The sequence below is a fragment of the Dermacentor albipictus genome, chromosome 6 (genome assembly GCF_038994185.2).
Source record: "Dermacentor albipictus isolate Rhodes 1998 colony chromosome 6, USDA_Dalb.pri_finalv2, whole genome shotgun sequence".
NCBI lineage: Eukaryota > Metazoa > Arthropoda > Arachnida > Ixodida > Ixodidae > Dermacentor > Dermacentor albipictus.
Genome location: NC_091826.1, coordinates 9,557,668 through 9,581,986, shown reverse-complemented (window position 1 = coordinate 9,581,986; position 24,319 = coordinate 9,557,668). Strand labels below are relative to the sequence as shown.

Here is a 24,319-nt window from a genome sequence, read left to right as displayed (position 1 = left end):
AGCGACCACTCGAGAAAACCCAAAGCAGTCGAGCTTTAATAGTGCCACAACTGCGAGGAAGTGAAAACACAATGTATTCAGTGAAGTAAAACATTATTCAGGTGCAAAAAAAGGCAGTGAGCTTTGGCTGTTTCAAGTTCTTATCAGGCGCGAGCAACCCCTGCGCTCCAATTCGACCAAGCATTGCACAAGCTCATGGTCGCAGCCCATGCATTCAACCTTATTTCACAGTAGGCGTAGGCACACCCACGTGTGGCACTATAGATGGCATTTTACGTGGCTCTTCATCCTCGTGGGTTCACCGACAGTGTCAATTATCTCCGCATCCGTCACTGGGGTGACACGGGAGCAGCAGCGTCAGCGAATGCGAATGTCTCAAAGTTGCCTTCTACCTCTTGGCCAGCAATATTATGAACAGCCTTGTACAGATCGCTGCAAGTCCGGTCATCATCAGGCTGGTCATCATCAGCGTCGCTGACGATGACGCGGGAAAGGCTGGCATGCACAAAGCAGTTGGCGACCTTCGAAGGTGCAAGTTCTTTCCATAAAAAGGTCACACCGTGTCGTTTCTTGAACTGCTTAAGCCAGCCATAGCTGCACTTGAAACCTTTATGGCCCATTTGATTTGGAGGGCGAGAGCTTCGGCTTTTGCAGTAAGTACAGATCCATGTACGAGAGATTTGCACTCCTTCAGCCACTGTAGAAGTGCATCTTCCACTTCGGGGTATTTCGAATCACGATTCCTCTTTCCCTTCACCGAGAAGCTCTTTTCAATGCCATCCAGCACCGCTTCCTTGCTTTTCAGTACAGTTGATAAAGTGGATGGCGGTATGCCGAATTCCCTTGCGAGGTCAGCTTTCTGCTGGCCCCCCTTTCCACTTCTTTTATCAGCAGAACTTTCTGCTCCAAAGTCAGACAATTTCACCCGGAGACTGACGGAGCCATTTATCACTGTACACCACAAAAGCACATGCAAGGCATGCCTAACGAAGCACTCCGAATAACACAATCACATGGCCTGTGGATCCAAACGCGTGCACCGTCAGCGGCAAAGTGACTGAACGTGGCGGGCAACGCAGACGACAGAAGCTTCAAAATGTCGTCAGAGCATCTTGCTTTCCTCGTCAGTGCGCGCTGGTGATGGCAACGGTTGCAATGGCAGGCTTGGCGTTGGCTTCACGTGTAGTGGAAGAAAGGCGATCGGAGTTGTGGAGACCAAGAAGTAGGAACCGCGGAAGGGCACCCGCTGGTGGAAGACTGTGCTCAGGAGGGCAGGCCGGAAGAGGGCAGCTTTAGAGGAGCAGCAACGTCGAAACTGGCAGCGAGGAGGTGAGGAGTTGACATGAAGGCGAGTGAGAGAAGTGATTGATGTCCAAACTGTTTGCAGACTGGAGATCAAATGACGAGGGGAAGGCAGTAGCCGCTTTTAAAGGGGGGGTGCGGAGGCCATGGAAGACTACGAGAATATTGTGTTGGGGAAGCGCTGGAAAGCACTGTAAATGCCGTGGCTCGTGTCTGAGGTTGTGTTTGTTGTGCTCGAAAAATGATTAGCCGCTTATTGTGGGCACGCAGTGCGACTGCTAAAAGTTAATGGTTTTGCCGTAAGGGCTTTACATGATCACTGGGCAATTTTTTCCTGAGGTGCACAGCTGTGAAGTTTGCAAAACGGGTTTTTCGGTGAGATGTTGTCGATGGCACTGTGCTAATTCTACAGTTCCGAGTGTCGGTGTTCACGCACTGTCGCGTCCACGTCATTGACGAATGTCTAAGAACAACATTCAACCATGCAATTAGACCGTTTGTCTAAAGTTGGACGGCACGAACAGAGCATGACCAGCTCTAGAAAATCGCCAGGGAAACATCAGCTTGAGCTGACCCGCCACCATGTTGACGGCCTGACTCACTGCTGGTGACACTCGGATTTCTCGTGTTTTTGGGAAGTTATTGGTCGATTTGCACCGTCAAAAGTGAAACGAAACTAGGGGTGGCGTTTTATTGCGATGCAAGCGATTATTGTGAGCGGTGAGCAAATTTCTAGATTGGCTTCCCCAAAGTCGTCTTCCCGATCTGTTAACATGGCTCCTTGTGTTGAACATGGCAGTTATAAACGGAGGGACATTTCTTTGGTGCGTTTCAGCACATTTCAGTGCCAGAAGTGCTTTTTGAGGAGTAAAACTTTGCTTATCACGCACCCCATGGAATGCTACAGCGTAAGTCTGCCTGTGGTCTTTTGGCCACTTTTCGGCATCAAAGGGACCGTGGTTTTCTGGCATCGTAAAGCATCATGAAAACTTTATTTTCGTGTGGATGTTATCACGGAGCACACCAGCGATGCAACTGCACGGAGATTAACGGTTCGGGCACGCTGCACCATGGAATTGACAGCTCCCGTTCACTCCGCAATAAACAGCTCGGAGCACTCAGCATTCGCTTGGTGCCCGTTACTAGGCGGTCATCAGTCATGGGTTTGGAGCTTTTGTGGCCTGTTCTGTGCCTGCATGAGACTAATTCATCAATGGTATTAATTTGACACTGCATGTGCAAGAGGTCCACCGCTCGGTGGTGGCAATTCCTCCACTCACCAATTTGCTCTAAGCGAGTCAAGCTCTTCATGCACATCGAGTAATGCGGCTTAAAATGCATGCGTTTGAGTCGGGACTGGATGAAATTCGAAATAAAGTGATATTTTGAGTAAAGCTATTTTGTTATAATGAGGAAATACTGTAATTTCGTTGTAAAGGCATACGACTGTATGCACAAGAACAGTTCAAAATATACAAAATTGCACGCAAAAAAACAACCATACATAACCACATAAAAAATACAATGCTGATTTGGTACAAATGTGAAGCAGGCAGACAAAATGTTGCTTAGGTACAGAGAATGCGACATACATAAACAAAAATTACATCAGTTGGTAGGGTTGATATACGTTGACTATTGGGTACCATTTGAAGAATAAAAATCCAAGGATACCTGAGCACTTCTTATGAGTTGTGAATGCGAAAGCATTAATGTCCACTTAATTAATGTCCAGTGGGGGTGAGATAGAACGATACGGACTGCGTGCCGGCTTCCAAGAGCGAGAGTGAAGGTGACGTGACGTTGCAGCAATGCCCTCTCCCCTCACGCAACACTTGGTGTGCTACCGTGGCAGCAGGCATTCCCTTTTGCCAGCTCCGCTCTGTCGAGGCACGCTCATGACGTGGCATCACAGCCAATGTGAATTCAGGTGCTGTTACATTGCTCCAGTCGAAAGATGCCAGCTTTTCCGCACAATGGACCACTTGATGCTTTCGCATCAAAAAATAAAATGAACTGTTACAAAATGTAGCCCTTAGTCACAGTTTGGACTGCATATACATAACTTAGCTTCATGGAGGCGAAAGAACTGGTGAAAGAACTGTAGCTTTAAAGTTTCAAAAGCTTTGATCACACACATAATTTTTTTTTTTTTTTGCCTCGCATGCTGCTCTAGATGACAAGGGTGAAACATGAAATGACCCATTCATACATACTAGTACACACACGCAGTGCCTGGTTGAGGTTGATGTCCTAGAAGAACGCTATGAGCTCCTACCTTGAGTGTGAAGGACTGCCAGCACTTTTCCAAGTTTTAAGTAGTGTTCACACTACTTGAACTACTACTAATACTTAAACACTACTTAGGATTAAACTGTTTTTCACAATACTGATCGGGTGGGGCCTTTAAACAGAGGTGCACCATTTCTATCCAATGTTTTCGGCTGGGTGTAACCCGCATGACTGCTTTGAATCAAAATAGCAAACATTGTTGTTTTTACAGTACATTTACTTGTTCGCGCACATGCATCACGCATGAGGTGCCTGTCTAGTCTTCACCTCTGCCACAGCTGCTCAAGCTCAGTTTGGCATTGGCAGCACACTCGTGGATACAGTTGTGACCTGTGCCACTCATGGCATTAGATATGCTCGTGACTTTTAACGTTTTTCACAACAATGTCCGAAGGCACCACCTCCACATGCGCGGAATAAAAGAGGAGACAAGCAACCGTGTTGCTTCCTTTTTTTTCATTGTATCTTTCTTGTTTTTGAAAATTTCTGCTTTGTTATGGGTGTAGCTCTAGCAGAAGTGTGGCCATTACTAGAGTTTATATGGTAGATTGTGCAGCTCAAGAGAGCTACCACATAAACTTAGAGCTTGTTTCAGAATAGCTTCGAGGCAACAAAGTACACACAGGTGCATAACATTTGGATAAAAGAACAAAAAATTGGACTAGTTGGTCACATTCATCTTCAAAATTTTTTTTCAGCACAATGCAGACAGATACAGCAGAAAAGCACACACAGACACCACTGTTGATGTGTGCTTCACTTTTCTCTGTCTTTCTCGCACTTAAAATTTTTTGAAGATGCTAACCTGCAATTCAAATCATCGCACACGTTGCATACGTACTGTAGTCCGCTCAGCAAGTGGAAGATCCACTTTGATACTGCTGATTGGTTGGTTGGTTCAGATGATTATAACAGGCAGTGTTAGGCTAGCAGTCTGGGCAGATATTGCTAATCAGCCTACGTATGACGTACGGAAAGGTGCCACAACTGTAAAGGTGATTTCCTAGCCAAAAGACTTGGGAATAAATCGCCAAATAAGAAGGAAGAATTCCATCAAACAGCAACTACCCAAGGCCCACCTACCAAAACATTATTAATGCATCAACTCTTACAATGTAGCAGGCAAGTCACCTGAGAAGCAGCAGCAGCATTGGCCTTGTCAAGGTTCAGGTAGTAGACGCTGTAGTCGAGGAGTTCTCCAGTTGAGCGGCGATACGTGTAGAGTCGTACGCAGGGATTTGTGGGCACCGAGAGGCTACGGTACACTGGGTCCTTGCTGCCCCAGGGTGTAACTGACCCAGCCAAATGCATTGAGCTGACCGGTGAACCTGCAAGCGTGCCGCTGTCTCAGATTGCCTCTTGCAGAACCTTTCACTGTTTGCAAGAAAGGTTTCCAGACCCTGCGACCTCGGGAAATGCCAGTGGCCTTCAAGAGGTGCTAAACTGTTCTTGTGACCTTACTTCCTGCATGTGCCTAAGGGCTGGGCTATGCGGAACAAACATCGCATGGCAGCATGACACAGACCTTTTGTTGGCTTGAGCTGCATTGCTACATAAAGTAAAAAGAGGCAGATGCCATTGCACATCCTTCACATTACTGCGAGTGTGATCAGACTGACTAAAGGCATTTAGTAAATGCACAAAGCTGCTATTTATGAGATTTTGGTTTGGCGATAGACAAATAATTTCTAAGAAGTCTTATAGATTTAAGGCTGTCCCTAGCCTTTTCAATGTGCTCTCAAAAGGGCACTAAAAAGAAAAATAGGCTGAGCTGCACTACTAAGTACATCACACTTCTGTAATGCCAAAAAAAAAACTAATCTGACAGTGAGAGTGGCTGGGGAGGCACAAAATATGCCAAAATGAAAGCGCACCTGCCAACACGTAAAATTTGACCCCCTCAGGCATGAATTATAATGGACTGTCTGCAAAGGTGTAAAATATACACAAATTTATATCAAGGCACTCCACACTCTGCTGCAAGAAGACAAAGTGGTAGGATAATACTTAGTGCATTTTCTCATGAGTAACCATAACTAGAGAGCAATTAATTATCTATTTATTTTTCAGTCAGCTGTGTCCCATTTTTGGAATAAAAGAAAGATCAATCACAGGTTTGAAGCATATTTGCGATTTTATTATTAACTATTATTATTAAATAGATATTAACTTCATTTTACCCTTAGTTCGCACCAACTATGGTAAGCAATCACTACACTTTTCAGCTTTATCTCTGTGGAATACATTACCATTCCCACACACACACACACACACACACACACACACACACACACACACACACACACACACACACACACACACATATATATATATATATATATAATTTTCTTTCTTTTTAGCTATTTTTGTAGTTTCACCTTTCGTTGACTATATCGAAGCCTTGTTTTTGTTTAATACGTACATATGCTGCTTTTCTGTTTATTTATGCCTTGTCTCTTAAAACCTTTATTCGTAAACTTTTCATGTTGCCATTGTTGTATTTATTGTTAATTCTAGTCATCATGCACAGGAGGTTCCATTTCAGTTTCTAACTATGGGACCTCCTTCTGTATATACATATGTTGTAATTATCCTCATTTTGTTATGAATAAAAACTGATTCTGCATGCATTAGGAACAAAGAAACATTATTCTTTCTACGTTGCTACTAGAACGTGCCACGTTGAACATCCCATCAAACATGTTAATACCCTCAGTACATTGGTCGTTTGTAGCAGTACGGAGCACATGGTAAATAAAATCTTGGCCCATCGAGCATGCAGGGGCTCAATTCACCTGAAACTTATTGTCTGGTGCTTTTTCTTGGCCACTACACAACAGAGCCGGCAAAAACAAGAAGCACCCACAAATGTGGACCAATGCATAAAGGGGTTTAAAGCTTAGCAAGTTTAGTGAGTTTCTACTGATCCAACGAGGCCCAAAATATGAAAAAATGCACTTTAAAAATCCATGACGTCACACTGACACATCAGCACTGTGGTTTCAGAGCAAAAATTTTAAAAGTAATGTTCGGCCTTTATTTTCTATTAAGGAAAAAAAGAGTTTTGAAAGTATACTTAATCTGTCTAAACTGATCAGAATACAGACCTAGCATTGGTTGTAGCCTGCATTGGAGTCTTGTTGATTGGCACAATACCATTGGTTTTCATCTACCAGGAGTGTAAGTGAATGATCAAAACTATCTGACGAACATTCAAGAGAAGGTAGTATTGCCCGGGAGTCTGTCTCACTTCAAAGGTTATCTGTGGATGTTCCATCAAGATTCCGTGCCTGCCCACAGCATTAAGGCATTTCAGTAACAGTGCAGCCCACAGTTTCCAAACATTATTAGCCCACAAGGGTGGCCTTGTTGTTCGCCTGACTTAAATCTGCTCAACTCTTCTTTGTTGCCTGTGCTTGAGAGCAGGGCCTGTGCTACTCCCCATAAAAATTCAAATAGCCTGCAGCATGTCCTTCCAAAAGTGTGGGATGAAATCAACGACCGATACCTCCCTCCCACAGTGGATGCATTCTTGAAGCATCTGAAGGTCTGCACCAAGGCAAAAGAGCAAAGTTCAGCTTTTTGAACTTTGACAATTTTTTGTAGTCCTCAGTGTTTAAAGAAATTGTTGGTTAAGTTTCACATCTATATCTCGATTCTTGTTGTTTTGACAATGAATATAAAAGGCACAAGGCCTTTTTAGAAGCCACCCAGTAGTTGCATCAATTAAAGATGAGGCCATACATTTTCGACAACATGACACACTCTACCTTACAAAACCTGTACTTAGGCAGTAGTCATGAATTCCTGCTTGTGTCAACACAAAGTACTCTACAAGGTTACACACGACATTGTTACGAGAAGCAAGGTAAGAGGCGTACGTCTGCATCTTCTTGTCTTCTCCTTGTCTAGCCAAACGTTAACTCTTCCTTGAAAAAATAAAGTACTTGTTCATGTAAATAATGTTCTTACTCATTGAGCAAGTATGTACTTGGTTGACCTGTACAGTTGCCGACTGATTTTCCGGACTCCAAAAATTCGGACATGCTCGATTATTCGGTCTGCTTCGCGGCACCACCATTCTCCCCATAGGCCATAATGTATAACAACTGCCGAAAGTTCGGACACCTTGCAACCCCTCGTCTGATTTTTCTGACACTCCTTGAGCCAACTCGATCAAAAGCACCATGCACTCTGACCAGTGCATGGTTCGAATTGCTAAACACCATTTTTGTTTTGAACGGAGCCTACTTGCTGCCCCACGAAGTGGCGCTACTGCAAATACCCGCTCAGCATCATCGTTTCTGCCTGGTTCGATAAGAGTGGCTACATCAGTTTCAGTCTCAGCTTAGTAAGCCATGTCACGACAATCCAGCAGCTGAGTTGTTTCTACATGCGCAACGCTGCCAGTAGGCCACGTTTTTGTTTGTGCGACTGGTGGCGGCGTGGTGGTGTTTGCATTGTGTGTTGCGTCAAGGTTGCGGTGATCCAACGCGGCATAAGGAAACATCGCATCAAGTGTCTAATGGCGCCGACAGTGCCTGCGCCGACTGCGCTGGGGAATGCCGGCAAGCGGGTGCCAGGAGGCCTAGGATTTATCATCTTCCGATGTGCTCCCTACTGATGCCGAAAATGTTCTGCCGAGACCTGCGCAGTGGTTGCATGGCGATTCCGGACACTGTCTCATTTGACAGTTTCACAGGTGCTGACACTGCTGTACTGACATGCGCAGAACTCGACGACGGCGAAATCATTCGTCAGGTTTCTGCTGCAGCACCGGACGACGACGCCGAGTCGGAAGATGAGTGTGTTCAAACAGTGACTGTACTTTCAGCCGCCTATACTGTAATGACCGTACGACCCTCTCCGAGATTCAGGCTCATCTGATTGCGCGTAAACGAATAAGTGTGCAACGGCACAGTCATGATTTCTTCATGCCTACTGCCGATCCCGAGTAAGTGCGTGGAAATAAAGGATTTTTTTTTTTCTTAATCTGCTTTTCAGACACCTGTTTATTCTGACATTTCCGCAGTCCCCATAAGGTCCGAATAAACGGTCGGCAACTGTATATGTATTTTTGTGTATTGGACCAGCTACTAGCCACATAGGCTATTGGTCCAACTATTTTTGTACGCATTCCTTGAATCGTTTAAATAAAGCTCACGTTTTGATTGATTGATTGATTGATTGATTGATTGATTGATTGATTGATTGATTGATTGATTGATTGATTGATTGATTGATTGATTGATTGATTGATTGATTGATTGATTGATTGATTGATTGATTGGCCAAAAAAAACTAAGCTCTTCTTAGTCATCTCTAAGGCCATCATCAGTGTCCTCTTCTTCGCACATTACAGACTGTGACAATATGAACAAACAGTCTAATTTCACCATAGTGCTTCAAATGGTCCAAGGTTATTTTGGACATTCCCACTGAACAAGAAAACATTTCTAGGCTCAATTGAGTCTGTCTTCAGGTAAAAAAAGGATACCCCAATCAAGAAAGGGTAATATGACAGTAACAAAAGCACTTGCCATTTTTGTCTGAAAGGAGGACAAATGCATTCATGTGCTGGTGGCCAAAGAACTGTCCTGCCACAACGTCCTTGTACTGTGCAATCAGGTCCTGGTACCGGTCATTGATGTCTTCAAAGAAAACTATGGATGCAGGCTGACCAACAAGGGAGCGGCTAAAGAAGCCCGGACCAATGTGACCCGATATGAACACCTGTCAAGACAGAGGCAGCAGGAAATTGTGTCAATTACTCCTCAAATACTAAGACATTATCTGCTTGCCGCTGAGTCAAAGGAATTCCCGCTACCTGAAAGAGCTTCATACTGAAAACAGCACAAAACTTTTGTAAATTGACCCAAGTCAGTGCTTCTTTTCTATAATACTCTGCTATTATTTGTGCTTTTTGTCTTGTAAGTAATATAAATATTAACACCTGGCTGCCTGCTCTGCTGAAGAAGAACCATGAACTAAATACTCCCAAGAGTCTGCACGTTCAACTTTATTTGCAAAAAGCAGGGAAAATGAACTGTTTTAGTCACAAATTTTGTACAAAAATGAGCCACTCTAATAGATTTTTCCTAAGTGCGATCATTTTCATTGAACTTTTAGAAATTCATCACTGATATAACTAGAACATTCTCAGTAGATGCCATGAGGTGCAAATCAGGAGGTTTGATAGTACTGCACCGAGTCCTGAAATCAAGAACTGGTACTCAAGGTTCTAAATATTTCTTGAGTAAAGATGTACTGTTGTATACTCTGCTGAAAAAAATCCTCTGTTAAGCTGAAGGACAATTCTTTAGTTCACAATACCTGTGTACTTCTACTAAGATGAATGGATTTCCAAGGTCACTTCGTGCTCTCTTCAAAGAGGATGCACCGTATGCCAAACAGTCTATGTTCGTTATGACGGACCCATGTACAACAGACTTTCGGATATGACGGACCATATTTCAGCCTCAGCTTGTTCTAGCTATTTTATTAATGCAACGAAGTTCGTTTTTAATGGATCGCCCTACAACGGACTATCGGCTACAGTGGACGAAATTAGCGGCGACATTTTTTAAAATCGAGCGTATAAAAAGTACTATTGCTGTGTCAGCACGGGTTGACAACTGACTTGTGAGGGCCAGCCGATGATCGCAACACAATATAGTGGGCATGAGAGAGGAAGGCGGGGCGGAAACGCGCTGTCTTTCATGCGCGAGGACGGGGTGAAGGCAAGAGAGAAGGTGTTCTATTCCGGCGGCTGCTGCTTACAGCATGGCCGCTGTATCTTGAAAGCAATCTGTGACGTGAACAAAGTGAGCCCAGTGCCTATAGCTTCGTATGCACCATGCTTTCGACGTTTAGTGTGAGATGAAGCGAGAGGCAAAATGAAGGTCAATTCGCTCGCTGCAGCTGCGACGCTTATCTTGCTTAATTTGCTATCGCAATTGATGCTTCGCCTTTCAGGTGAAACTGCTACTTTTTTGTTTGTTCTTTACTTTGTATGTTGGTCACTCACTCTGCAATAAAGCTGTTAGACATTGCAACGAAAGTTCCGGAAGTGAGGCAGAATATTACGGCTTCGGATAAAACGGATGTTCTTTGTCGGATTATCAAGATCAGTTGTAAAGAGAGTCGACTGTACTTCACACTAATATGAAGAGGCCTTGAAAACAAGTCTTGAGAAATTATGTGGTCCTTCACAGGCAATAGCGCCTTTTGTGCTCTCATTCATCTGTCCATAAAAAAATAATTCTCACAGATACGTTTCTCCTATCTAGTAAACATAGCAATAATGTGATGAGATCTATGGGAAATGTGAGACTAGGTAAAAATGCATGCATATGTGACAAGAGCAGTGAAACCAGCCCCCTCATTTGTGAAAGCCCTTAACAACACCTTCTGTCCCTGGTGTTGGGCGTCATGCAGCTGGTCTCGCAGCCAGGCCATTTGAGGGTCACTGGGTCCCGGTTGCTCGCCCTTGTTCGAAGAGTACCACAGAACCGAGTTTAGGCACACCAGCCGAATGCCCTTGGACAGCTGCCGACTATAGTAGCCACCTGTACACAGGACATGCACACTTTTGTGACAGTTACCACATGCGGAATTATGTTCCCATGAAGCAAGCAATATTGCATTTGCTTTTGTACAGCCTTAACTTAGGATAATAATAATTTGAAAAGCTTTCATGTAATTCTGAATATTTTGAATGAGTGAGGTTTCTAGTATGTCTGATAAAAAGCTAATTAATTAAAATTAGATTCTGAGGTTTTACATGCCAAAACCATCATGTGAGTATGAGGCATGCCATAGTGGGAGACACCGGATTAATAGAGTGTTTTAGTTGAGCGTGTTTACGCTCCACTAAGCAGCTTAGGGGAGCGGAAGCGTGAATGCGCATGCGCCGTCCGCTTAGCTGTAAGCAGGCTAGCAGAGCGAGGAACACGGTCCGCTTAGAAGCTGCCTGAGCGGAGCGTGCTGCGCAGCGGTTTGGCTAGCGTTGGCACCAGAAATGATTGGATTGGATGCTGAAAGCAAGCGCGCTGGCTATCACGTGGCGTTCCCCAAGACGGCGCTTTATTTTCCAGTGAATAAAATGGACTGGTAACGCATTACAAATGCACGTCTAGATACTTCATGGAGAAATAAGTTATATATACACATATATACATTTTAGTGCATAAGAGTGATCAATAGGTGTTTCTATTTTCTTTCATTACCCTAAATTTGGCCAGGGGGCACTGCAACTACAAAAGGTCCGCTCCACTGTGCTAAACGTATAACTAAAATGTGAAAATCGCCCGCCACTCCACTGTGGCTTAGTGGGGCAGCTCGGGGCAGAACGTACCGTAAAGACACTCAACTGAAACACTATAACTTTGACAAGCTGGAGTTCTTTAATGTGCACCTAAATCTAAGTATAAACGAGCATTTTACAGCGAAACTGTATATGGCTAGGGTTCAGTGGATTTTTCGCGTGCATCAGCAAAAACTATCATCATCAATGGCTAATACCCCCATAAGCACTCATACCCCTATAAGGAAGCAAGAAATGCTATGGCTCATGTAAGGCAGAGCCTACAAGCACTCAGCAAAGTGAAGCAAACAGTGCTTACATTCTTTCTAATCACGCATACAACACAGACTACAGCATGTCGAAAACTGTCTTCATCAATGGCTCCTACTCCCAGAAGCCATGGCTCATATTCCCGGAAGCAATGGCTCATACACCCATAAGCAAAAAACGCAATGGCTCATAGCCCTGTGAGGTTCATAGGTACAAAATGTATGCACATTTTTTTTCTTGACTCACAATTAAGAGGGCAATTTCAGCGGCTTTGGGTATGGATATCTGTGCCGTACAAATGAAATATGAAATTGTGATATCTATTGTGCCTATATATCCAGGAACACCCAAGTGTGATATCCACGCGCTTTTCATGGGTTAGCCATGATGACACTACCCCTGTGTTTGAGACTTCAATGTGGACATTTTAAAACCAGACAAGAAATAGTTCACTCAGTTTGTGCTAGAAAAGTTTGGTTCGGAGTGCCACACCAATCCAAGTCACTCAACTACTGAACAACAGCTGTGTATAAATTTAACTCTGACCAAGATTCTGTCTAAGGTTGTAATCAAACCAATCGGTGTATATGACAGTAATCACAATGCTATTGTCACTGCCGCTACCAAATGATGAAAATAAATACATTTACCCTTGTCCACGGAGTAAGACATATAGGAGGTGAAACTCCCGTCAGCGCGAGCGAGCGCGGGCGACCAGATAAAGTCACAATTGTTGCATGCGCCGACGCTACCCTATGCAGTGGCGGCACCATGCGGCGCGTCGTAGAAGCAGCAGCGGAAAAAAAAAAGCAGCGCCCGGCGCTCACTCCGGCGGCACCCGCTCAAAGCAGACTACAAGCAGACGACACGGGTGTTTGCTTCAGCGGGCACGCCGTAACCGAACTGCGTAGGTGCGCGCACTCAAGAAAACTGTTTTGTTGTGTGCCCATCAAAAAAAGCAACACATGTGGCAAACTTCCGCTAATCTTCCTCTTATCGCCAAGCAACTAGGGCAACTAGTTTTCGCGAGTCTTATAAAAAAGAAAAGGAACGGAAACACATGCACGGCGGCATCCTTCCTAAGCGCACCCCTGTGAGCACTAGAGCGAGAAAGAAGCGGTCGCCCTTTGAGCGATTAGGAACGAGATAGCCATCAGTTTCGCAAGCGCAAAAAGCCGAAAACCGCCCGCCACGGAGCAAGATAGCCCTGGCTACAACCAGAAGCTACGTATCATCTTATAGCTGTCATGGAAAACGCGTTTTATTTTTTACTGTGCTCAAATGGCTGAAGCGTAGCAGCAGTTGCTTTTCGGGCTAGTCAGGCGCGCGCGGCCGAACGGGAGCAACACTCGACCGGTTGCCCTGGCAACCGAAACAGCGGTAATTTCTTCCCATGCCGCCAGGTGGCGCCAGCATGAAAATATATCCGCGGGCTTGTGACCTTTTCTGGTCGCCGCAAACAGCGGAGTTTCCACTCCTATATTTCTTGCTCCGTGCCCTTGTCTAACCCTGTGTGATGTGCTACAGCTTCGCTGGTCATCCACTTTCATGGAGTGGAATGGCTCCTCACTTTTTTGCCTTTTGGCCCCATCGAATTCACTGCAGCCGGGATTGAGCCTATGACAATGCAATGCTCAGCCGTGCAACACCAAAGCCACTAAGTTACAGCAGCTGGTTAAAAAGAAAAAGACACCTTTGATAAGCAAATACAGCTATAAGTCAATATGTTGAACACTGACTTAACTACCACATAAAGCAGTACCTCGTTGACACATTCCCGTTACGTACGTTTTCCCAGCGCCAACGTTCACAATTGAGAACAAACAAAAAATGGCCCAATAGAACTGCGCTCATTTTTACCGGTTCATACGTTCCCGGAAAGAACTATTTTTCTCACCAACGTTCAGCATGTCACCAAACTGCGACCTTATCATAAGTTTTCCAGCAGCTAGATCCCATGTAAACAAGAAAATGCGCGAGGCGCGCGCGATCGAGAATAGCTGCCCGCCGCGGCAGCTTCACCACAATACTCGCCCGGCCTTCTCACGTGAAAACGCTTTTTCTCATTTCGGTACTAGCAAAGCTTCTCCGGGGTCGTCGCACGCGGCATTCACAGCTATTATCGCCAATCCTATTGCGATAAGCATCTTCGCCTATCACTTTCACAGCGCGTAGTGCCGTCGAAGGCGCAGCGCACGCTTGTACCATGCGATAACCGAAATAACGCGGCCGTTCCTTGCTGAAGACTGCGATCGTATACATTTTTCGGCCGCTAGACCCCATGTAAACAAGAAAAGGCGCGAGGCGCGCGCGATCGTGAACAGTATATAGCCGCCCCTTTCATGCGAAAACGACGGTGCGCACAGTTTCTTATTCTGGTAAGTACAAGCGAATCTCCGCCCGGGTCGTCGCACGCTGCATTCACAGCTATCGCCACCAAACATATTGCCATAAGAATTTTAACCTATCTGTTTTGCAGCGCATGGTGGAGCCTAGTGCCATAGGTAGCGTACTGCACGCTTTTAGTAGACAATAATTAATTCAATCGCGCCGCCATTCCCTGATGCAGGCGGTGCGATGCGGGCATCACGTTTCGCTTCGGCGGCATTCGGCGTCGCCCACCAGCTCGATTTCGTTTCGGTTAACAACAAAACGCGTCTCGGGCCACCGGAGCAACAGAGCTCGACGCGCGCCGGCGTCTCGTCTCGTGCCGCAACAATACGCGCGATGCTTCGCATTACCTAGATGTCAACAATAGTTTAGTCTGTCAATCTTTTAGTAACTTCAGATCGTACGTCTTCCCGGTTAGTACGTTTTTCTCGAGGTTTTCTTCCAAAATGTATGAACGAGGTTCTGCTGTACTATAATAAAGTAAATCTAAAATTTCATTGTGCATTGGATCACTCAGTGTTCAACTGCTAAATGAGAAATAAAAACTGCTATACTACTAAAGATGTAGGGCCAGACACGGTATTGTATTAGGGAAGCAAATTTTTGTTCATGCATAGCTAATGATATAAAGACTAGCAAGAAAATGAAGCCAGAACACCTGGAAAAGTAACTCATAAGTACATTCTTTTAGAGGAGTTCTCCAATGCACAAATATGTACAGTCTTGGTCAAAAAACTTGAACCCACCGTGAACGGCCGGGGAGCGGCTGCGCTCCGCTATCGCGGCGCTGCCACCGCCGGTGCGCGCCGCTGCTCGCTTGCGCCGAGGATAAAGAGGGCGAGGGAAGCATAGCTCTTACTCTCAAGCATGCTTTGATAACAGGGCTCGTGAAAAACTAGTGCGGTGTTCGTTCTGCCAGCTGCGAGGTCGTCTTGCGGCCGCCGTGGTATGGCGCTTCGTGCGAGTAAATGCGGTGGCCTGGACGAAACTGCCTGGCTTCCATGCAGCGCATTATAGTATAAAAATGTTCCTAATCATCGAAATTACCTATTACAATTTTATTTTACATATAAAGATAAAAGATAAAAAATAACGATTAAATAATAAAAGAATAATAAAATAAATAATAGATTAAATAAAAATAAAGATAAATAAAAGAGAAAAGATAAAAAATAACTAACATCTCTCATAGTTGTCTAGCGTTGTTCCAGGTTTTATTGCAATATGCGTGCAATTCAATCATCGTTCGTTTAAAAAAAGGTCAGAAGCAGTAATTTCGACTATGAAGGCTCTCTTCAGAAAGGGCTCGTAACCACCGTTATATTTCAAATCCGTTGGCCGCACATCTCCATTAAGGAACGACCAAACGAGTGCGTTTGGCGTTGAAGTTCTTTAATTAAACCCACAGTGAGATTATGAAAACTTTTCGGGACTAGAAGACGTTCGCCCTGCCTGAGTAGCCGACTGAGTTAGACCCATTCCCTCGGCATTTTGGAAAGTGCCCACTTCCTCATTTTTTTTTATGTCTTCGTGCACACTGCCTCATTGTCGTAAGGGCCCACTTTCATGCACACATGAGGTCAGTGTAAGTTCATCCCGTTTGCATTGGGCATCACACGTTTGAATCGCGTAATGTAGACCAGCGCCACGAGATAATAGGATTCTCGCATAGTGAAGGCGTCACACCGGCGGTGGTGTCGCTGTCACGGGTTCACTGTAAGAAGTATTTTATACATAGTTTACTGAGCTATCGTTCGTCTCTGCGAGAAATGGCTTCACAAGGAGCTTAAAAATGGGTTATACGTATCGTCCTTTCTACTATAGACCTTGGATAGTTTACAGTCAAGCACATGGACAAACAGCAATTGTGCGGGGCAGCCACAGACAAAGCCACACTCAATGCCTTGAAGGCATGCTGCCCCCCCCCCTCCCCCTTTGATTTTGTCGAGGCGCAGGTGCCACCCTGAAGCTTACACTTTCTTGATTAATTTTCTACTTATGGCATTCATGATTACAAATACTAGGTGCCATTTTGGAATGTTATTTAATATATCATTAGGCTGCTGAATTCAGATTTTAGCTACGATCCTCGCAATGTGCCCGTATTCGAGCATGTGCAGGACTATTCGTAGCGCTGTTCCTTTACTTTGATACCGGAAAACAATAACTGATGATTACGATACTAAGAATTGCCAAATTTGAGTGTATTGCGTGTGACAGCGGTCGCCAGAGACCCCCGCCTTCAAATCGAGCATACGCTGCAAACGGCATGCTCGCCGGTCGGGTGGCTTCCGCTTCGCCACCGTCGCGTTCGCCCCGCGCTCGCCGCACTAGTTTTTCACGAGCGCTGTTATCAAACGACGCTTGAGAGTAAGAGCCATGCTTCCCTCGCCCTCTCTATACTCGACGCAAGCGAGCAGAGGCGCGCGCCGACGATGGCAGCGCCGCGATAGCGGAGCGCAGCTGCTCCCCGGCTGTTCATAGCGGGTTCAAGTTTTTTGACCAAGACTGTACATATGTTCTGGGCACCTGCACCAACCATGAACCACAAATAGAGCTAACCTCACAACGAAAAAAACCACCTTGCACAGAAGTGGCAGCAAGACAAGTAAGACAATGCACCAAAAGCAGAAGGATTGTGACACACAAACACATATGGTACTATCATGAAAACAAACCACCAAGCTAGACAAATCAGTCAGCTTTGGTCAATACAAACAGCGTGCCACCTAAGTAAAGCAGAAATAGGTAATGAAGCAAAAAGCATTACCCTGTTCAAATGTGGCCCAGGCATCCTCTGGGAGCAACTGGTTGAAACCAGCATGGTTGAGAAAGCCTCTATAGAGGGTAGCATTCTTAGATTCCATAGCATTTGCTGGAACCCAGTCATGGTTCCCCAAGGTGGGCACGACAAACGAACGGTGCCGCCGTGCCCAGCGCCAAAGGAGGTCTCCAATCCAGCGTGTCTCATTGAACATGTCAGCCCAAGTGATGCCACTCACATGAGGCAGGTTGTCTCTGTAAAAATGAATAACGTAAGTGACATAAGGGGCAGCAATGATTATGCATTTCCTAGAACAAATGCATTCTCCCCTACCCTCTTTATTGCTTTTCATGCACATGATGGCCATAGTATTAGAGGATGCTTAGATTCAAAGCAAATAAACAATCATATAGATCTCATGGGCCGACACAACAATCAGTGAAAGTGAAGCGTCGGTGAGCTAGCAATACGAAATGGCTCATCACAATAAGAGATGTGCAGAGGTAAAAGATGCACAAGATTGATCTCCTTAACAAATGAGTTGCACTCAGCACACGACACAAAATATCCTTCTCTTTAGACTTACTCTCAACAGGTGATACTCCTGGCTGGAGAGTTGGAATGTCAAGAAGAAGCCACATTAGGATACTTACCCTGTCCACAGAACAAAGTCTGTTGTAGGATGTATCCGTTCCATAGCCTCAACCGCTGACTGAGCCAGTAATTTTGGAGCATCACACAGAAAGTCACCGTATGCCCCAATGTCATCCAAGGTAGTCTGGTTGACATCGCGGTGGCATGACAGGTCACGACTTCCTCGTGTGGAGTAGTCCTTATCCACATGGAAGTCGGTTACATGCCAGAAGTAGCCTACAATAAGATAAAGATGTAAAAACTTGTCCATTAGTGCCGTTTGCTTGTAGGAGAGATCATGAAGTGGCAATCATTGACCACCCCACAACGGGAATATGAGGAAAATGCGGCAGATCCAACAGGCCGTGGAATCTACAAACAGCGAAGCTTATGAGGCAGTGTTCACACGCACCTTCACGTTTGGCTCAAGGATGTCCCGAGAGAAGAGCTCTGCAGTGCGATTCACCTTTGAACACAACCAGCATTATACGGGTTGAAAGAGGCAAGCCAGGCAGCTCAATGCATGCACAACATGAGGCCATTTTCTCCTGTGTCCTTTCTCGTCTCACTGCGGTTCTCTGCACTGTGGCCTCCTCGCCATCTCCACCAGCGGCCAATGACCGCGTGCACAGGCCAGCTTCCCCTCTCTACCTTCCACTGCTGCAGGAAAAGTAGTGCGAGTCATCGCCCCTAAATGGTGCCACCGTCCCGCAGCCAAGTGAGCTATTTGGCAAGACAGCAGCAGCAGGCGGCAGCCACGGTCAGCAAGAGGCCACACCGGGAGGTTCGCAAATAAAGTTTCCCTTTAAAAAGCTTGGGATGGAATGTTTCACTGCAATGTTTCACTCTGTATTACTCCAGAGTAGCTGGGACAATGTGTCCATTGTCCAGAACAGCCAAAGTAAACAGCATACAGCGTGGCAGTGCCGTGATTGTGGAGGGCACTTATATCACCCTGCACCATATCACCCGTTGCAGGGTGATATGGGCTGGACTAGTTTTCAAGTGAGGGAAGCTCACACTAAAATTTATTATGAAGAACGACTGAGGAATATGGAAGAAAGTAAATGGGCTGGGAGAATGTTGAGGTATCTGTACAAAAAAAAACATTGATTCAAAGTGGAGAAAAAGAACTATGAAGCTTACCAGCAAGTATGCAGCCTGTGGGGTGAGCAACACAGCAACAAAGTATGTCAAGCGGAAAGTCAGAGAGGCTGAAATAATGTTATGGGTTGCGGCAATGGAAAAGAAACCTCCCATGAGTAACTACTTAAAGGGACACTAAAGCGATACAATAAATCAGTTTAGACTAATGAAGCATTGTTTCAGAACCCTGCAGGCAGTCATTTCAAAAAGATACTTTGATTATTAGATGAGAAAATGGAGGTCCAAGTATCAGCATTTGAATTTCGCGCCGAAAGGCCAGTGCCGGTACATCAGCGTGAGGTCAGGGATTCCAAAGTATGTTTTCGCATTTGGGCAGCGTTGGCTGAGTAAAGGTTCCCGAAACTTGCCATGTTTATTATTTGGGTCCTTTGGAACACAATGTAGTGAATCTGTACCGCTATATATAATTAGTAGGCCTTAGAAGATGCCATAAAAATCCATGACGTCAGAGCCACCAGGTGCGGGAACTTAAGTAGGCGTTGCCACCCGTATTTTGTTCTTGCGCTATTTCTGGCTTACCAAACATCTTATCGTTGTAAAAGTGGTGTTTTTGGTGTTGCAGAAAAGTAATTTACTGATGCAGAAGAAATCATTTTTTACTTTAGTGTCCCTTTTGAGAGGAAAAAACGAAATCAGGAAAGAAACAATTTGTGATAACTCAAAGGAAAGCTCATTACTTTTCGAAGCAAGATCAGGACACCTTAGAACACGCACCTGTAAAGCGAGATACAAAAGGAAGAAGAAGCATGTGCTTGCAGCAGTAAAGCTAGGGAAACAATGGAGCATGTTTTATTACAATGTGAAGACATCTGCCCAGCGGTCGATTTAGTCATCACTGGCTTCTTTGAAGCCCTTGGGTTCAGCAAAAGCAGGGGAAAAGTAAACATGACCGCAATAGAGATTAGTAAGAAGTGATTGGAAGATTGGTGGAAGAAAAGTAGGGAAACGAAAAAAACTGACACATACAAAAGCAAAGTTCACAATAGGGGGTCAAAAAAATTTGGTTGAAGGACTTCATCGCGTTTTTTTTTTCTTGTTTTTTTTTAGCCTAGGTAGGACATTAGGCAGCATAATAGCAAGAGCTTGGTGGTGCAACCCACCGTCCAGTTCCAAAGGGGACACTTATAACATCCATCCATCTATCCAAGGCTCGTGCCCGAGGCGCTCCGCCCCTTCCCTGCCTACATGCCTGGCTATGATTTAACAATACAAAGTTCAGTTACAGTAATTCAGCCTCTGACTTATCACATTTTGTTGCTTTTTTGTTTATCTTTTGTTGCACTGTCATTAACTGTATTCAGGTTTTAGGATATAAATTAAAAGTATTTTCTGTGTGTGAATCTCAGCCCAAATTTACAACCTATGTCAATTTGCTTAACTGAAGGTTTTTCTAATTTTGCTATGTAACTTGAGTTCTGTTTCCCAAATCTTGGACATTTTCTAATGCATTTCATATGAAGGTAAGACGTGGTTATTGCCTTCTCCCAATCATTCAACATTTGTTGCTGTTTTTTCTTTCTTCTTACATGGTTAGCTGTGCTTTACTATAACCAAGGCATTTCCTTGTGAGCGTTGCTTATCTGTTGCATAGCTGCCCACCTGGATGATATTTGAATAAGACCACAGTACCACTTCAAATAATTAAATAAACATATACTTAATGTTCTTCGCAGCTAACAGGTGTAACATGATTTGCAACTACCTTTAGCCATCTTCTCTTTAGTGCACAAGTTTCCTTAACTTCATATATAGCACAGAAACTCCAGTCATAGTTGAAAGTATGGCCCACCACAATACTGCTAAAATAAATGCCCAGTATAAGCAGCAAATTCTCATCACAGGGAATGCCACTGCCCACAAGATTGCTGAGGAAAACTCCTGTCCCTGCCTTGGCACTGTGGCATGCAGAACCCTAACCTAATCTAACCGACTTTTATCACCAGCTGAAAATACTGAAATACCAGGATATAAAGAAACATCCCATAGATGGCTTGCAGCAGCACTATGAAAAGTAGAAAACTTGTCTAATCCCTTATCACCACCACTGGCTAATGAAAGACAAGAATATAGAAAAAGCCATTGTCTTTTGGATGGCTTGCAATGGCACTTGATAAGTAGGGCCGTCGTGTGAACAACTTATCTTTCTAATCATGCCTATTATATGCCGACGATACCACATCATGCTCACCTCAGAATACACTAACCACACTGCAAGCTTCACTCAATTGCTAAGGGCCCAGGTGATTTACAGCAACATTTGTAATCATAAGTAGACATAAACCGAACTGAACTGAAAAAAAAATACTGACCTCTACAACATCTGCATGTGGTGCACCCTAAACAAACTATGTATAAATTCTGTTAAAACAATGTTAGTAATGTTCCATAATCCAAAATTAAAACAAATTGAAAATCCCACAATAGTTTCTCTGAATAATTATAGACAACCAATATCGGAAAAATGAGATTTCTTTGTGTTACCCTTCACAAACACTTAATAAACCACTGTCATGTCAATTCAATACTGCACAAAGTGTAATTTGGTATTCACATTCTCATCAGAACATGTGCATACCTTGCGCCACATATTCTTTCTTGGTTATATAATGCTTATATAAGTAGTCATTTAACATCCTGTTTGTCTAAATGGGGAAACACATATCCTACTCAGTCCAGAGGGCTCGCGAGAGGGCCATCAGGTTTCACCTGATGGTCCCCTAGTGGGCCCTAGCCAGGTGACGTCGAGTTTGCTCGCGTCTATTGTGGACCAAATGAAGTTGTTTCACTCACTCCCTCACCTCAAGTGTCTTGTATGCATTGTGAAGCAGGAGGTTCCCCAGACATTTCTCCACAGGAACCTCCGAATGTATTGCTGAAAATCTATGCTTGTTTTTCTTTTGCTGCTACAAATACACTTTAAACAAACAGAAATAAATGTATCACCAACTGCGTGGTGGAGGATGCCATGTATAGTGCTTCGATACTCCATCTGCAACGTACCCTACATGCAATATGTTTATATATGCTAGACCAACTGGTCACCAAATCACTGCATTCGTACAACATTGCTACAACATTGAATATGCTTCAGCTAGTTGGGACCCTTATGAAGCATATTTAATAAATAACATTGAATCATTGCAGAACCATGCAGTTCACTTTATTTACTCTGACTACTCATGTCATACCAGCATCACAGCATTAAAGAAACGTGCAGGCCTGCAAGAACTATGTCCCCACCGAAAAGCTGCACATCTATCACTTTTTCATAAGCTGTATCATCGCTCAACACTTCATGACTTTTTTTGTTTGCCTTCTATCTCTAACTGACACGACCATCCGTTTTAAAGATCAGTGCTTGTCATGTACATTAACTACACACCATAACTGACTGGCATGCTCTGCCTCCATGTGTTGCTACTGCCACTGATCCCAATAAGTTTTGCCATCTGTTGTCTGCCTTAAGTACTGCTTAACATGGTGCATATATTATGATCTCATGTTTGAACTGTTTCTTTTAGTTTGTATTTCTAATAATGTAGATCTTGTTTCATTTCATTTTATACTGCTGTCTGAAAGAAGGTATAATTTTTCTACTGCCCTGTTCATGTTATTGCTTCTTTTGTTTTCCTTTGTGCTTGTCGGAATTAACAGTATTTGGTACTTGTATTCTGATGTCACATGATGCGTGCTGAAGTCCTTTTTCAACGAATCTGCAGTGTATTCTATTTTTTATCAATTGCCTGTACCTCCCCCCCATGTAATACCCTCAGCCGTGAGGGCCTTTAGAGGTATTTTGTATAAACAAATAAAATTCATTCTGCTGTGAAAGTGTGTGGCACCTAGATGCAGAGTACATGAAATTCAAATGTTTGCACGCAATTTTAGGTTGCTATTTCACTCTGTAAGAACGAAGGAGCCAAAAGCTTCACACAAAATCTGGTTAGTTCTGCACGTCATTGGCTCGAAGTCACTAGCAGTTTAATCAGAGCTCTACTACCAGCTCTACTTCAGCTGCGAAAAAAGTGCAGCAGGTGTTCTCTTATTCATCCGAGCTTTATCCTTTGCAAGCCCTCGATTTTTAGTGCCATCTGGCACCGACGACTTCGACGTCCTCTTTTGGCGTACTAAACGCCACAAGGGCACTAAACGAGTACAAAGGCGGAAAAACAGACTTGTATCTATCCGTGGTCTCGTGTTTCGCAAGTAGCCTCACTAAGCTCAGGTTTCTGCTTTTTAAGCACTCTGTCGCACACTACTTTAGACAGCATGGAATTTTTAAACGTGCGGTTGCAATCACCACGCGATTACTCATGCCAAGCGCGATCTTGTGTACTTTTTATTACAGGCACGCTATTTGACCTCGGACTTTTCCAAGCGAGCGAGTGAGCGCCTGAAACACTAGTGGCAATGATGAACGACACTGCGCACGGCGCGCACGTATTAAGTTTCCGTTTACGCATCTCCTGTCCGATTTCTCTCTACCTGGCATAGGGGAAGGCTACATACATTACGCGATACTCGTCAACGTTCAGTTGGAACGGTACAAGGGATTATTACAAGTGCGCTAAAGCTGCTAAATCACCCTTTGACCTTCCAACGCTTTGCGTACTGCTACTTTGGGCGATGAAAAGCAGCGATCGTTTAGTTGGTACCAGTCCGGGTTGATGACGGAGACCAAATGAGACGTCTTACGGAGACATGTACGCACCAATATCGTCGTGAGGACTTGTGACGTACACTGTAGAGGCCAGCCGGACCAATGCGACGCAGAATAGCAGAAGCACCGCTCTGACTGCCATTGTATTCCTCACAACCCGACCGACGATCACCCACCGTAGTCGACTTGTTTGTCGACTGGCAAATATCTTGGCCATACGCCAACGCCAACTCTCCAGTACCTCAGCACCACCACGCGCGACGAGTGCGCGGCGGAGCCCGGCAAATTTTCTTTGGTCCGGGCAACAACTGCACAATATAAATAATCGAGTAGCGTGCTGAAAGGTTGGAGGACAGGAAGTCGTGAGTTTATTGTCATTAAGGTGATACATCGAAAGCAAACTCGAAACCGACATGAGGTCGCACACAGTGTAGCAACGGTGCAGCAAAATCATCTATGAGTGCACTCAGTGGAAAACTTTAAAGTCTTCCGAGATCGTAGTCGTGCCATCGGTCATCTCAGATAGCAAAAAACA

At 44.5% G+C, this 24,319-nt stretch overlaps 1 protein-coding gene across 3 annotated transcripts in view; it reads right to left on the bottom strand.

The window, feature by feature from the left end:
• LOC139060764 (acid sphingomyelinase-like phosphodiesterase 3b) overlaps nucleotides 1-24,319 on the bottom strand; it is a 94,124-nt gene that overhangs the window by 7,860 nt on the left and 61,945 nt on the right. For 2 of the 3 annotated variants that reach the window (XM_070539878.1, XM_070539877.1), the window contains exons 3-7: nucleotides 17,978-18,194; nucleotides 17,331-17,578; nucleotides 11,002-11,162; nucleotides 9,135-9,327; nucleotides 4,726-4,922 (exon numbers count right to left, since the gene is read on the bottom strand). In XM_070539878.1, the coding sequence (XP_070395979.1) occupies nucleotides 4,726-4,922; nucleotides 9,135-9,327; nucleotides 11,002-11,162; nucleotides 17,331-17,578; nucleotides 17,978-18,194 (1,016 nt within the window). Of the gene's footprint in view, nucleotides 1-4,725; nucleotides 4,923-9,134; nucleotides 9,328-11,001; nucleotides 11,163-17,330; nucleotides 17,579-17,977; nucleotides 18,195-23,835; nucleotides 24,145-24,319 lie in introns of those variants that run through there. The other variant, XM_070539876.1, reaches the window with a different exon arrangement.